Source organism: Dendrobium catenatum, unplaced genomic scaffold, assembly GCF_001605985.2.
Source record: "Dendrobium catenatum unplaced genomic scaffold, ASM160598v2 fragScaff_scaffold_1126, whole genome shotgun sequence".
NCBI lineage: Eukaryota > Viridiplantae > Streptophyta > Magnoliopsida > Asparagales > Orchidaceae > Dendrobium > Dendrobium catenatum.
The window spans coordinates 157,327-174,258 of record NW_021319588.1 but is presented as its reverse complement, the minus strand read 5'-3'; the positions used below and the strand labels follow the sequence as shown (position 1 = coordinate 174,258).

General features: G+C 35.8%; 1 protein-coding gene across 20 annotated transcripts in view; it reads right to left on the bottom strand.

Moving 5' to 3' along the window:
* LOC110091869 overlaps nt 1–16,932 on the bottom strand; it is a 76,289-nt gene that overhangs the window by 4,036 nt on the left and 55,321 nt on the right. For 9 of the 20 annotated variants that reach the window (XM_028698712.1, XM_028698717.1, XM_028698718.1 and 6 more), the window contains exons 15-19: nt 7,195–7,704; nt 2,102–2,140; nt 1,179–1,896; nt 919–1,084; nt 685–825 (exon numbers count right to left, since the gene is read on the bottom strand). In XM_028698712.1, coding sequence (XP_028554545.1) covers nt 1,708–1,896; nt 2,102–2,140; nt 7,195–7,704 — 738 coding nt within the window. In that variant the 3' untranslated portion in view covers nt 685–825; nt 919–1,084; nt 1,179–1,707. The remainder of the gene's footprint in view (nt 1–684; nt 826–918; nt 1,085–1,178; nt 1,897–2,101; nt 2,141–7,194; nt 7,705–16,932) is intronic. The other 11 variants (XM_028698714.1, XM_028698721.1, XM_028698723.1 and 8 more) reach the window with 6 other exon arrangements.

The window sequence follows — 16,932 nt, the reverse complement described above, 5'->3', positions numbered from 1 at the left end:
GCTAACAAGGATCATTCGATCAAGTTAAGTAGATTATCTACTCTGACTAAGTGGACTAGGGATCATCATGACTCATGATGATGGAACAATGGGATCTTAATCAGGTTCCTCATCATTCCCCCTTATCATCCACTTTAAGTTCGTGGTGATAAATTTTAATTTTCAATATCTAATTCGGCTACTACTATACACTGGATAATATGTATATGTTCAACGACTATCCTTAATCAAAAGTTCTCTATCGTTATTAGGAGGGGTAATTAACTATAGGAGCTTCCGCCTATAGAAAACTAGAACTCATATTATAAAGTTTTCACAAAATGAGGGCGAAATCTTAGCGTAGTGTCTTATCTATAATCCCAATTTTCCTTCTGAAAATTCACCCCGGAACCTAAACTCATTATAACTCTTCTTGCCAACACAAAAAGAAAGGGGATGAGTCCACAAATAAAAAAGACTTCCAAGAAAATAACATTGAAAATTGATATTGTTTTTATGCACGGGGAAGATAGTTGAAATAATAGCAGCAGGCTTTGAGTTGCCTCCGCATTCTAATATTTTTAAGTAAATAACATTAGTTTCAACGAAAAAAAAAAAAGCCTTCAACATTGCCTAATGCATAATTAGAAATCACATTTCCTCCGCATTCTAATATTTTTAAGTATTAAATAAGAATGTACTGACAAGAAGAAAATTCTGAAATTGTTTCACCAGATTCAGCAGCTGCCATTGCATTTACTTCTGCAGAACTTATATATTTGAACAGAGCTGATGACGTGAAAGAGAATCTTCAGAATATAATGATAACTATAAATGCACAATTCCCTACAAAAAATCAAAATAAACTTAATAATTGAGCTAAGTCGTATCATTGAAACAAGATGTAATGATAAGAGGAAAATTCAAAAAGACATTCACCTAATTCAGCAGCTAGAATTGCATCCAGGTGTCCAGATATCATATCTTGAAGATTTGAACAGACTCATCTTGACAGGCGGCAAAGCATGTTAACCCGAAATGAATTCCTCGGAACTTTCCATGCATGCTTGGAAATCGATAAGGGTTCATACACAGCATTCCGTAACTGGCAAATAAAACAAGAGTTGAATATAGCTATAGTTCAGAAAATACTAAGGAAAAATGTCAAACTTGTTTCAGAAATGCAACATTGTAGCTACCAACTATATGGTTGAGAATATTGCTCATGGGCTCTGGCTTGATTATGAATTTGAAGCCATTGATCTGAGATTTTCAAACGTTTTGCTTTTCCCTTCACTAAAATTATAATCATACAAGCCAACCAACCGTTGAATCATTTTGACTGAGACCTATTAAAGTTCACTTGAAATCAGGATAATACTTTGCAAAAAGCAAGCACTGAGAAACTTCCCATGCTTCTCAGCAAGAAGCCGTAAAAATATGTAGGACTCATTGCACTCCAACAAATGGAGGTCCATAGGGAACCCTAGGCTATTTCGTGTTGCTCACTTGGCGCTTGAAGGCATTTCTCAACTAAATAATACAAGATTTCCAGTCTTCTGTAAAATCCACGAGGTTTGTAACAATACTGAGCTAACCTGGCAAAAAACTTTACAACATGAACTCGGCTGGAAAGATATTCAAACCGTTTTAAAATGATCATCCCCTACCAAGTCTTTATGTGAATTTTAATGCCATCATTCACAGGATAAAATCTGTGCACCTAACTTAAAGCATAGTTGTGCTCATAGGGTTAGCGAAGTAATGCTTTTGCAGTTTTAAGGATGGCCTCTTCAAATTTGAAGTGAAAAGGCTCTGCAAAATTGCCGGTGGAGGAGATGAAGTGGCAGTTTGATGCACCCATCTCACCATTATGTGATTGTCCAGAACCATAGTTTCCAATAGCCTTCTGCAGTTCTGCACAGAAATCAAAACATGAACCAGTCTCTAAAAAATATGCATAGCTCTTCTACAGATTGATACGCAACTCAACAAAGCGTGTAAACCTAGGTTGCGTACATACACATCTAAAAAAAAACTATGAATTTCCTAATAGCCATTCCGAAAATATAACAGAATGTGAGGAGTTTCAGTGGCCACTGACAGTGTATAAAATGCATACCTGTGGGTTTAATACATCCATTTTAGTAATAATATCCTCCTGGCCATGAAAATAAAAAAAAAATTATAATAAGACTTAGTGTACAAGCAAAATTAGGAGAGCTTATATGTAAGATGATGGGGAATCGGTCAACAAAATGAAAATAATGGAAAAAAATACGGTGACAAGTAATTAGAAGTACATGAATAAATACATTTTAACTTGCCAGTGACAGCCCAAAGCTGGTCCCACCATAAAGTGGCATATATATATAAACCCTTCATGATTGCAATTGTGCAACAATATAGTTTAAAATTGCGCAATGAGGTGCGCCTCAGCGCAATTCTGGGCAAAATCGCCTCATTGCTTAAGCCTTTTTGGTTCTTCGTGAGGCGTACGCCTCTTTCACTATGAGGCACGCCTCTGAGGCTGAATTGCGCAATTCAGTGTGAGGCGCACGCCTCTAATAACCGGGATCACACACTTAAGTCTAAATGAAATAAGCTTTCTTCCTCCCCATTCATATCAGCCTACCCGAAACTGAGCAGACAAAAAAAGCCGCAGGCTCGCAAGCTCTTCCGCACGACGTCCGCTCGCCACCCTTCCCGCCGGTGCCGCTTCACTTCGGCGATCTTGAAGTGTCCGGCTGCCCTCTAGGAGAAGTCCACAACCGATTTTAGGTATTTTTTTAGTTCAACGAAAGATTTTTCAAGTGAAAGAAAATCTAGTGTTTTTTATTTTTTGAGATTTTTTTGTTTGTTTTTGCAATTTTGCATTAGGAAAGATGGTTAAAGGCAAGGAAAAAACAAATACGTTATTGCGGCGTGATCCTTCTTGGAAATACAGTGTGCAAGTTGATGTAGGAGGCAGCGAGAAGACATGTGTATTTAAAATGCAGTTTTTGTGATAAGGTGATGAAGGGAGGAGTAACTCGCATGAATGAACACTTATCCGGCTCACATAAGAATATAGTACCTTGTGCGAATGTTTCGGATAACGTGAAGGAGAAAATTACAGCTTATATGAAAAAGAGTACGACAGCCAAACATTTACAATATGAGCAATTTGATAAAAGGGTTGAATATGATGCTTACTTAGAAAGCTAGAGTGAAAAGGACTCTTCCTCCACTATACATAATAAAGGTGCACAGGGTCCTATGGACCAGTATATGCTAATCCAGGAGAGGATAGAGGACAAGAACAGATGATGCCTGAGGCTGATAACAGAGAGGGTCGACGGCAGGTTTGCATAGATATTGACATTTTTTTTTAGAATGCCATACCATTTAATGTTGCGACATCGCCGACCTACTTCAATATGCTGCGGTCTATAGGGTTGTTTAGGAGAGAGTTGAAGGCACCTTTCATGTACGAGTTGCGAACATGAATTATGAAGGAGGAGTTGCAGAACACAGAGCAGAGCATTGATAAGATTAAACGGACATGGATTGAGACTGGTGTTACCATTATGTCAGATGGATTGTCTGTCATGAAGAGCAGGAGTTTGATTAATATCCTTATCAACAATTCCTACGACACGGTATTTTTACGATCCGCTGAAGCTTCAGATGAGGTTAAAAATACTGAATTCATTTTCAATTTACTAGATGGGATTGTTGAGGAGATTGGGGAGCAATTGGTTGTTAAGGTGGTGACTGAAAATGCCAGTGCATACAAAGCAGCTGGTCAGATGTTGATGGAGAAGAGGTAACACCTGTATTGGACCCCCTGTGAAGCACACTGTATCGATCTTATATTGGAGGAACTTAGTGATTTACCTTAACACAAGAGTGCTCTTTCTAGGGCGAATAAGATCACAAAGTTCATATACAACCACTCATGGGTCTTAGCCTTAATGAGAAAGTTTTCAAAGAAGAAAATCATTCGTCCTGCAACCACTAGGTTCGTTATTACAATTGTTCACTGCAAATCATTTTCAATTCCTAATGCAAATTTATTTTACAGGCTTGCCACATCTTATTTGACACTGCAGAGCCTGCTGGATGTGAGACAACCTCTTGAAGCAATGTTTACATCAACACAATGGCATAATTCTGCGAGGCGGATGAAAACTTAGGGGAAGGAAATATGAAGGCTTATTCTAAATGATAAATTATGGGCTACTGTGACCTATGTCATATTGAGCATGAGACCCTTGGTACAAGTTCTACGTTTAGTGGATGCCGAGAAGAAACTAGCCATGGGTTTTATTTATAATGTTATGGATGAGGAGAAGGAGATGATTGCACATAACTTGGGAGGAGATGAGGCAAGTTATAGAGAGATTTGGGATATCATTGATGCTCAGTGAGAGGTCCAATTACACCGTCATCTACATGCAGCGACACATTATCTCAATCCTCAATTTCAATATTCATAGAGGAAATCCTCAAACCAGGAGGGGAAGCTTGGCTTGTATCATTGCATGGAACGACTAATACCGGACCAAATCGTCAGGGAGCTTACAGATTTACAACTTCTTCTATTTCGGAATAGGGAGGGATTTTTTGGTCTGCAAGCAGTAAAATCAAATATTGCCAAACGGTCTCCAGCTATACTTATTTTTGTAAATGCATAACACTTTAATATGTTATGATTATCATTTTTCTTCTTGAAAATAATTGAATGGTGAATCCAATTTGGTGATTACACCCTTGAGTTACAGAGTTTTGTTGTTAGAATTTTGGGCCTCAATTGTTCTTCTTCTGGGTGTGAGAGAAACTGGAGTACATATAGTCAAGTGCAAACAAAGAGAAGAAATCGACTTTTAACACTCAAAATGAACTCCCTTATGTATATTATGTACAACAAGACATTGAGAGAAAGGAGGTTGAGGAACAAGGGGTTGAAGGATGATAAGGACCCGTTGGTGTGTGATGATGTGGTATTTGATAATAAGTGATTCATAGATGATGAGACATATTTGCCATTATCATACCTGCAGCTATAGGATCTAAGTGTGGATGCTTTAGGGGCGAAGCAGATCAAGTGAACACATCCACTAGTTATGCAGCACAACAACCAAAATAAAGATAATTCACTACTTCTTATATGTTATTATATTATATTTATATCAAGTGGGCAATTAATATGATAATAATCATTCTTATTGAACAGGATAGAGAAAAGTGAGTGACATTAAAGATGATGAAGATATGACATTCATAGATACAATTGAAGAAGAAGATCTTCTTGAAGACCCATTTAGTGATGGGACATGATTGAATTTTATATGTTCTTTCTTATTTGTACTTTGGGAGTTTTGATAGACTAATATTTTGTGGTTCTATACTTTGGGACATGATTTTATTGCATCTATTTTCTTACTTTCCACTAATTTCATTTGTCATTTAGATGTTTTTATTGTATGATAGAATCTTACTATTATTTACCTGCTAAAACCTTTAAATTCTCATTTACGCAATTCTTCGTCCGTGAGGCTTACGCCTCACACCGCCTCGAGGCTTAGCCTCACAGACAAAAAATGCCTCGAGGCTTATTTACACAATTTTAAACCTTGGAATTACCTAAAGAATGAATTTTCTACTCAAGTAAATAATGTTAAATTTGACGTCTAGTCCCATAAATATTGTACAAATGTCAACACCATACTAATACTACATTTAAACTTCTGACCATCTAAAAGCTGTTTGAGTTTCAATTCCTTTACATGGAAACTTACTAATGAAAAAGTATAAGAAATTGATGTTGCGAGTTGAATTTCAGGACAAAGATTATTCAAAGAAGTTTTCCTCGTTGTATGAGAATAAAAATGGATGCTTATGCAAATAATCAGGTTAAAACCTTCATCTCTAATCTTGCGCCATGTAGATTTATTTTGAATCCTATGACACCTAAAATTATGATTCCTTTAAGCACATTTGACCAAATATGAAGCACTAACATTGAGTGACATTGGAAAGTATAAATAGCTTAAAGTTAAGACCTACAAAGGGTTCTGAAAAATGTGCACTATTTCATCAAAGATGGATAATTCAAATATTAAAGAAAAAAATGACACTAGACATTAAATACTGAGAAGAGAATAAGACTTCAGATATAAATAGAAGTAAAAGTTGGACATTTAATGAAATTAAAAAAAAAATAATAATCAAGGATGTCACTGTGACTGGCAAATGTTCATCATAGAAGGCATGTCATAAGTAGATAGCATAAGAAAATGAAGATAATAAATGTTTGATTCCTTGCCCAATAGTATTTCAGAGGGTTAATTAATTTAAGTTCATTTCCTAAACCTTTCTACAATACTTTTAGTATTACTAATGGTAGAAAATACACCTATTAGATAGATAAAATTAGGGGTGTCAAAATTTGACCCGACCCGAAAATTTCGGGTTCGGGTCAACCCGAACCCGAACCGGGTCGGGTTCGGGTTAGGGATTTCGACCCGTTTGTAAAACCAGTTCGGGTTGACTTGAAAACTTGAAATCAACCCGGTTTGACCCGTTTTTAATTAATTTAGGAGGATTTTAATGAAATAAGTAAATAATATTTCAAAAAAATTATAAACATTATTGCCCAAATTAAATTAATCTTGATTTATTTTAAATTAATTGAAGTAAATCTTACCATAATTTGATTTAATTTAAATAAATTGAATTAAATAAAAAAATTAATAAAATATATCCGAATCAGGTCAGGTTCGAGTTGACCCAGAACCAAAGCGGGTCGGGTTCAGGTTCGGGTTCGGAAAACTGACCCGTTTGCAAAAACGGGTAGGGTTCGGATCGGGTTGAACAGTGTCGGGTCAATTTCGGGTTGGACCCGAACCCAACCAGTGACCCGGTTTTGACAGCCCTAGATAAAATTAGTGTCAATATAGTAGAGAGAAAAAGTGATGGACTTGAAGTAATATGAACAGATGTTCTTCAACATACTTAGTAAAAATAAGCTATTACCTTAGATGGAAATAAAACAAATAAAAAATGAGGGTTCGCAATGCCAACTTCAAATAGTTGGGATAAGGCTAATGATGATGATTATCGCTTTTAACATATCTAAATGGCTGCATTAAAGTAAGGAATAAGAAGAGAAAATGAATTTTTTCATTTAAACGCTACCAAAATTTAAATTACCGACTAGAGAATGCATACCTCCAATATACAAGGATTCTGCATGATAATCCCAAGAATTCGACGTGTAAGCCCCTTATAAACATTCATGTTAATGGTTCCATCACCATTGATCCAAGGCAATATAGGCTGGAATACACCAGCCATTCCTGCAACAGGATTTCTAACACTGCCAACCGCAATATCTTGCAAATGAAAAGATTCATCACTCTCAGATTCCTTAGCAATAATAGCACTTTCTCTAAAAGGTTGTACTTCAATACGATATTCACAAGGATTGTCAGACATATCATGAGCCCTTGTTTTATTTTCACAGCCAACACCGACTCCAGGGTTGACCAGAGAATTATCTATGTTACCATGCTGATGTTGAAAAGGTCCTCCTGGTGTTCCAGAACTGATGCCTTGGGGTTTGGAACAAGAGAGAAAATCAAAACCTTGGTTATGAATCTTCACATGATTAGGCACGCTGATAAAGTACTTTGAGGTATGTGAAGCATCAACCACTCGAACAGAATCAAATGCATTGACCTGCACAACAATTTTTGCAAGGACAAAAGAGATAATACATGATCAAGACTGACCCAACAAATAATCAACAGCTCAGTTTAGAATCCTTTTGTTTGCTAAGAAAGGATTAAAAGAATGGCAAGGAGGAATGAATGTATCATATAGACAACATGAGATTTCTGATCAACAAACAAAGTTCCAGCATTTATTCCTTTATCCAACATTCAACAACAACAACAACAACAACCCTTTTTATGTGACCAAACCATCTAAGGCGACTCTCTCTAATCTTATCTTCTACTGGAGCTACTCCAACCTTTTCATGTATATGCTCATTTCGTATCCTATCTCTAAGGGTAAAGCCACTCATCCACCTGAGCATCCTCATCTCTGCCACACTTAGCTTAGTATTATGCTTTTCTTTTAATGGCCAACATTCGTGATGTAGGCAGAGGGGGGGTCAACTCAAACCCAAAATAAGTTGGTTTTGACTTCCCTTGAGCTTACAAGCTCAATAAAATTTGAGCTGGAATTTAGCTCATTTATGAGCTGGTTTTTAGTTCATTTATTGAACTAAAGGTTAGCTCATTTATTAGCTAGGTTTTAGTTCATTAGTTATCTTAATTAATGTAATTTTTATTATAGTTTTTTATGACTTAAATTTAAGTTTGTCCCTTGGGATTCCAAATGGCTTTTGGAATCCCAAGATTGTTTGTTTTCCCGTGCAATGGCTCCTTGGCTTCCACGGTTGGCTGTTTCCGTGCATTGGCTCCTTGGTTCTCACGGTGGCTGCTGGTTTTCCGAACTGGGGGGCCTTCCCGTGGCTTTTGGCGCCTCGGTTCCGTGCGGTCTCTTTGGTTCCCGTGGCTGCTCCTTCGGTTCCTTGGCTGGGCTGTTTTCTCGTGAAAAGCAGGGGGCTTTTCCGTGGCTTGTGATGTTTGAAACCTCCGCGACGAAAGAACTCTCCATAGCACTTCTCTTGGCACTTTATCATATGCTTTTTCTAAATCAATAAATATCATATGTAGATCCTCCTTATTTTCTCTATATTTCTCCATCAAACCTCTTAATAAATGTATGGCTTCCATAGTCGACCTACCCGGCATGAATCCAAATTGATTTTGAGAAACATTAGTATCACGCCGCAACCTATGCTCCATAACTCGCTCCCATAGTTTTAAAGTATGACACATTCAAAATATATAAATAGAAATTTCATTTTTTTTAATTGCTTTTTGATCTAATTCAATGTAACATGCAAGAATTATTAGCTTGATATCACTATCAAGAAGTAGACCATCCAGGCAGCCCACCTAAAAGCATTAATTGGGTCCAACCTTCATCGCATACATTCCACAGAAAGGACCAATTACAGTCATGGAATACAGGGGATTCCTAATCCCATAGTTCACCATAACATACATTATTAACTTTAGATGCGACAAATAGATTATAGAAACATGGGCGACCATTTGCAACCACCTCACATAAAGCATCACTCAAGTCAAATCCATTTAAGGTCAACCAAAACATGAGATTTATCCATCTTTAATAAGCTCCAGTATGTAGCACGGCCAAATATAATACATTATCCATTTCAATATGCTTTTCTATAAACATTATAACATAGCATGTACGTGATAGGTTGGACTAAACCAAAATACCTAATAGAATTGATACGACAAACTAAATTAACCATTATGATCCATGAGTACAGCAATTACATGCATATTGATTGTACCATGAGCCAAACTGACAAATAACAACCATTTCAATTGTGTAATTTTGACTTAGGTTAACCTACACAATATCATGGATAGTGTAGAAAATTTACATCATCTTACGGCTAGTATTTTGCCTTTCTAAACTGAAGCCAGTGTCAAAAGATATATGCTGGTTTAGGACATAAAAACCAGGTACAAATGCATGGTAATGAATAAAGTTGAAACAACATTTCAAATAAGCAAATATAAAGAATAATTCCAATATCAATATTAAGTACACAATTATCTTGTGTTTGCAAATGAGTATTAACAGTGCTATTGCCAAGTCTCAAGTCTTGAATGAGAAAAATGAAAGATTGCATAGGTGATTATAGATAAGAGTTTAAAATATAATATTATAGAAATTAATATAATTAGAGATATAATTATAGCTTTAAATATTACTATTGATGATAAGATTATTAATATTATAAGTATTTGTGCTCCTTAAATAGGTTGAAATATATTTTCAAAATTAATATTTTGGAATGACTTGAAAAATTAGCATAAAGGATACCTAACGAAGAATTTTTTTTTATAAGAAAAGATTTAAATGGACATGTTGTAGAAGATTTAAAAAATATTCATAGTGATTATAGGGAGCTACTAATGAGGTAGTAGGACCATTAAATTTTTCTTTGGCTTATGATTTTGTAATTATAAATACCAGTCTTGGCCCTACCGAATTTCAGTCAGGTTTTTGTGGAAGAGACCGATGCATCAGGTTATGGATTAGGGTCAATGCTCATGCAGAATCATAAGCTCATCGATTACTTCAGTCAGGTGTTGATAGCTAGAGCTAGACTGAAGTCAATCTATGAAAGGGAGTTGATGACCATCGTGCTAGCTATTCAGAAGTGACAACCTTACTTGTTGGGCAAACATTTCGTTGTTAGGATGGGCGAGAGGAGCTTGAAGTACCAATTGGAACAAAGGATGGTGACCGAGGAGCATCATAGGTGATTGTCAAAGCTACTAGGCTATGACTTTGAGATCCATTATAGGCCCGAATTGGAGAACAAGGCTACTGATGACTTGTCAAGATGCATGGAGAAGCTTCAAGAATTAGCTATATGTCGATACCCTTGATACTGGACTGGGGGACCATTAAATAGGAGAGTGTGCAGGATAAGGAGTTAGGACGGATTAGAGAAAATCTACTTAGGGATGATAGTAGTCAACCTGGCTATTCTCTAGAGGGCGAGAGACTGTTGTATCAAGGGAGGTTTGTGATGCCTCAAACCTCCGTCCATATCCCAAAGCTGCTATAGGAGTTTCATGGGAGCACGGTGGGGGTACATTCTGGTGTGTAGAAGACCTACATGAGATTGGTAGTTGAGCAATATTAGAAGGGGATGCATAAGGATGTGGAAGACATTATGGCCAAATTTGAGATATGCTAGCAGAAAAAGTACATGGCCATGGTTCCTAGAGGGTTACTTCAACCCCTAGCTTTACAAGACAGTGTGGGAGGAGGTCACCATGAACTTTATAGATGTGCTACCCCAATCTGATGGGTTTATATTGATTTTGGTGGTGATTGACAGATTGAGCAAGTATGTCATTTTATTCCCCTATGATACCCTTGCACGACCATGATAGTAGCAGTGACATTCATCAAAGAAGTGATAAGATTGCATGGAATGCTGGAGTCTATAGTATCCGACAAAGATAAAGTATTCCTCAGTCACTTTTGGAAGGACCTGTTTAGATTGCAAGGAATAGTGCTGAAGAGGAGCACCGCTTATCATTCCAAGACTAACAAGCAGATAGAAGTAGTGAACAGGAGATTGGAGACATACTTACGATGTTTTGCTTCCGAGACACCTAGGTTATGGGCTAATTGGATGAGTTGAAAAGGCACTTGTTGAGGGCCAGCAGATTATGAAGAAGCAGGTGGATGAATGTAGGAAAGACATCCAGTTTGAGATATGATACATAATATACTTGAAGCTACGCGCCTACAGACAAAGGACGATAGCTCACAGGAGAAATGAAAAGTTGGCCCTAAGGTACTTTGGCCCTTATAAGATAATATAGAGAATTGGAGCTGTGGCTTACCGATTAAAATTACCCTTGGCCGCTACTATATACCCAATGTTCCAAATATCACAGTTGAGGAAAGCTATTGGGAATAATACAACCAGATTTGAATTATCGGGGACAATCACAATAGATTTGGAGGCAATGCTGGAACCACTGGAGTTGAAAGGGGTACGACAGGGACAGGGCGGATTAAAGGAAGTGTTGATAAAGTGGAAGAATCTACCTAATTATGATGCCTCCTGGGAGCCATATAAGAAAGTGAGGCATCAGTTTCCGTTTTTCCATTTTGAGGATAAGGTAGATCTTTGGGAGGGGGTTATTAATAGGCCGGTCTAGCCTGAACCATCAATGGTGTACCAGAGGCGGAACAAGGGTTTCGCCCCTTAGTAATGCCGCCCCTTTGGGGGTGGGGTCCAACAACAATTTATGGAGTAATTAAGAGTGACTAGGAGGAAAAATTAAATTAGAAGGGATTTGGGTATTTTACTCAATTAATTGTATGCTTATGTAGAGTTTGGTGGCTAGGGTTAGCTTTATCTTGATGTTTTGTTGAAATTTCCTGCTTCCTAATTTTCGTGTGGGCTCTAGCGATATCTAGAGATTAGGGAGAGCAAGATCTTCCTCTCCAATGGAAAATATATTGTATCTTGTTTGTCTTTTTCCATATTTCATCAAATCTAAAGGCTTTTAAGTGTTTTGCCACAAGATTCTTCTCTATTTCAGATTCTATCTTCATGAAATTTTAATTTCAGCAAACAATTTATACACTTGTTTTAAATCAGAATGTTAACAAAAATATTTTTGAGTAAGATTCAAAATCTTAAGATTTGGATTATGCATGAGGAAGTTAATGTTATGTGGAAAAAAAATAGTTAGTGATATTAAGAATGTAGCAAAATATGTGCTTAGAATATCAAAAGAAAAAAAACTCATAATGATAAAATAGTTGGTGGTATAATCAACATACATAACCAAATATTAAAAATAAGAAACTTTGTTATAAAAATTGATTAAAATGTTGAATCTTAAAAAAAATAGAAAAGATATGCAATACAAACAATTTATCTTTTAATGAAATATATAACATATTATATACTAAGGAAGACGAAAGATGTATGTATAAGTTAAATAAGCAAAGAGATAGGAGAAGTAAAGATTTAGCTCAAGTGAAGTGCTTTAAAGATAAACATAAAAATTTGCTTTTATTAGAAGAGCATATTCAACAAGGTGAATGAGATATTTTGATAAGCTTTTTAATGAAATTGTGAGAATACAATTGACTTTAATGATTTTAGCACCCTGTGTTGAATCTCATTTTTAATAATAAAGGGGATGTACAAGAGTATGAATTATTGTGAAATTAAGTTAATGTGTCATACATTAAACCTATGAGAGAGAGAGAGAGTTATTAAGCATAGGTTCTAATGTGATACTAATGTTGTTGACCTCTATACATATTCCACTATCAATTGAGTGCATCAAGGAAGGCTACTAACAAATATGTCGCTTATCAGGAGCATGAGAACACCTCAATAGTTACCAAAATAACTTAAATTTATCTGATCGTGAAATAGATCACACTGATGCACTCAGGACATCGAATTTGGTAAGGAAGAGTCATTCATGCATAACTAAATAAAAAATGATGACTACCATGACTGTTGGAAAGCACGACGCTTCACCAAACAACCAAAACGATCTCTGATTGTCAAATGGATTGTACCGATGCTGTTCGCTCTAGAAAAATAATATTTAAGCGTGAACCTCACTCTCGCAAGCCTAAGGTTCCAATATTTTTCCCGAGGTAGATTGAGTTTAACATTTAACTATATTTCTCCTGAAAGTAGTGTAATATCCAATTTTACTGGTACAAACTTTAATTCTTTTCAAGTTAAATAAGTTTTAAAAACTCCTAAATAAATTAATAATTACTTAATAATTAATTACTGTTAAGAGATTTTAGTATTATTATTAAGTAAAGTTAATTCCTTATGTATTTAATTCTGAAACAGTGTTTCCAAAGGGTTGGAATATGAGAATGCAGTTACGGTGGGGCCTCATTCCCGCATCCTACTATATACAATAAAATAAAAGAAGTGTGTGCTGTGTGGATAAGAAAGGTAAGAAACAACAGTGTTACGTTAAGCCAAATGGATAAAATCAGTTATTTGAGAGGGGTGAACCTCTCGAGTTGTTATTAGGCTAGATATTCTCTGAAAACCGGAAGGCAACAGAGGAAGTTCGGGAGAGGAATTACTGCAATTCAAGGTACCTTTTAGTGTACTGGATAGGGCATGATTCGGTAAAGTGCCTTGCTAGAGAAAGGAACGGCACTGTGCTTCCTTCACTATTGATTTGTTCGGCCATAGAAGTAGTTGCTGCGACAAAAAATAGGAATAAAATTCCAGTTAAGCATTCGGCTGAATGCTTTTCAGCGGAATTTGGAAAGAAAACTACAACCTTGTAATAGAGATCGGCTGAAGGGGCTGAAGGGGCTGAAGAGAATTCTGTTGTAACATTGAAGGAAGAAAAACAACTGCAGGTAAGTGAAATGATTAGAGTTTTTAATGAACTTATTAGAGATCAATAACCAAGTTTTTTATGTGATTAATTTAGAATTGTATGATGAAATTTTAGTTTGAAGTAATTTGAAGGAACAGTGGTTTTGGTGTGGTATTTTGGAAAGTAAGAGTTGAAGAAGAATAAGTGGTAGAAGAGAAGGATTCTTTATTTCTTTGGAGTATGCAAAGGAGAAGTTACGAGGTGACTTACAATCGTAGAAGAGTTCTTAGTAGGGAATTGGAGAAGACGAATCGGCAAGAAGGTAAGTAATGTCAAATTCATATTTAAAGAAAGTTATGTGTTATGATGAATTTATTTTCTTTAAAATGTTTTCTCCAAGCTTTTGAATATGAGCTACTGCTTATACCTTTTGTCATCATATATGTTCACATAAGGTTTGGTTACATCATTCAAATGGTTCTATGTAAGAATGTAAAGTTCTTGAAAATTTATGCATATTACTTGTACCCAAGCTATGTCATGAATGATAATGAAGATTGATATGATATGAATTATGAAAGAATGTTGAATACTAAATTAATGTAAAGTTTGGCAATGAATAATGTATGTCTTATCATTATAGTTGGGACAAAAGGGTTCCCATATTAGAACTACATGGTAAGTGGGGCAAAAGGGACCCTAGAGAATTATGAAACCTGCATAACAGGTGGGGCAAAAGGGACCCCAAAAGAGGCAAAAGGGACCTCTAAGTAATTCAATGGCAATAATGCCAGATTTACCTGGGCTCCATTGAATAATGTTATGAAAATAAAGCCAAATCTTTCACATAAAATTTTCAATGTATGAAAGTAAATTAGACATGTATTACTTTGAAATTGTTTGGTTTTTCTTATTGGCTCTGTACTAGCTTTTTGATGAAACTTGGGACTTGGTACATGCTTCCTTTATTGTATTGAATGAAGTTTATATGATCTTTTATATGAAGTCTTAATATAATGATATGAATGAGATGTTTGGTAATGAAAATGTTATGTTTATTCTTGTTACACTCTATCTTACTATTAAGGGGTACTGTAGGGTGTTACAAGTAGTGTCAGAGTTTATTTAATTATGGGTTCTACTTCCTATGAGTGCAAGCCCTCATGGTTAATTACCGCTCCTAACGTATTAGAAGAGCACTATCGATTAAGGATAAAATATATTTACTCTGTGCAAAAAATATGGAAATATGCAACAGTGTTTTAATCTTATTTATAGGGGGATAAAGGTACACCCGATCAAAATCACATGGTTTCGTTGTCCCGGGTATGTCGTGGATTTCAGTCTACCAATACTAACAACAATTGATTGTAGTGTCCATGGAATGTGATTAGCAGTCATAGGTTGCCTCCTCTCAGAGATCTCGAGTAAACTGAAGTAGAGAAATATGAATTTTAATTTGGTTAAGTTTGGGTTGGGGGTTATGACTCTGTTTAAGAGTTGCCCATGTGATTGGTTTTGTATAAGGGCTTATGGGCTATGGCTTTCATTTGAAAGTAGCCATAATAGTGGGTCTTACGACTTTTATTAGAGATGTCCCGAATAGCGGGTCTTATAACTTAGCCCGATAGACTAAGATGCCCAAGAATTTTGGTTGGACAAGTCTTATGGCTTCTTTAGAAGTAGCCTGATGACGGATCTTATGACCTAGCCCTGTAAGCTAAGTGACTCGTATGATGGGTCATAAAACCTAGCCCTATAGATCAGGATGCCCAAGTGAGGAGTCTAGGGTTATATTATTACCTATACATTTCCCTTAGAAGTCAGACTTACAACTTATATTAGAAGGTGCCAGTGTGTTAATCGGGGATTAGAGGTTAAGTCATTTGTACCTAATGATTTTGCCTAAAGTCGAACTTACGGCTCTCATTGAAAGTTGTTGGTTGGTGTGTATTACAACCTAGCTCTTATAAACAAAGCTGCCTGATGGTTTGAGGTTTTACACATTTCAGGGTTTTAACATCAGCGTAAGTGTTTTGTTGTTTTCGTGCTTGTAAGTTTTTTCTACTACAGTAGTTTGTTATTCTACTTTAGCATTGTCGTTTACTCTTTACACATTTCTAGTACTTTGTCATACTTGCACTAGCTAGTTTTACTCTTTTCAGCATTTTATTTATTAAGGGTTGATTTTTTCCTACTTGCTTGCAGGTGCTCACAGCCAATAGTTTAGATAGGTTTCTGATAGCTGCAGTTGAGGCTACAAAGAGTTGTTGTTACTTGTTGGAGAGCTATTTGTAATTTGAGTGTTGTCGTGTTGGAGCTGCTCAATTGGAGAGTTGTTGTTACTTGTTGGAGAGTCGTTGTTAGTTTGTACTTAGGCTGGATTATTGGAAATATTTTATTTTTTGCATTTTCTTTTATTTTAATTGCATTAATTAGATTGATTAAATGGGTTTTAATTTTAATTAAGATTAAATTTTAAATTGCTCAGCTCACTAATTTGAATTTCAAATGCATTTTAAAATTAATTATGTAAAATTTGATTTGCTCAGTTTGTTAATTTAAAATTTAAATGTATTTTGAGATTATCTATTTTTTTAAATCAAGTTGATTTACTTATTAATTGGTTAAAGTTTAATATTAATTTTAATTTTAACTTCTCAGTTTGAAGAGTTAACGTGGTCTCAAAATCAAAATCAAAGAGTTCTCGATGAGTCCATTAGTCAATGAAGAAATAAAGAGAGAGCCCTTACTCAAGAAACATCAAGCTAAGTTGGGTACCATTGCCAATGAAATGGCAAATTAAATCACCGGCTTCACTATCTCCAGTAAGTGTACAAGATGATTGAAGAAATGTGCATGCCTCCATAAAAATTCTGTTAAAGTACAAAGCACTGATTGAAGGAATACATCTCCTTCAGCAAGCCCAAAAAACCAG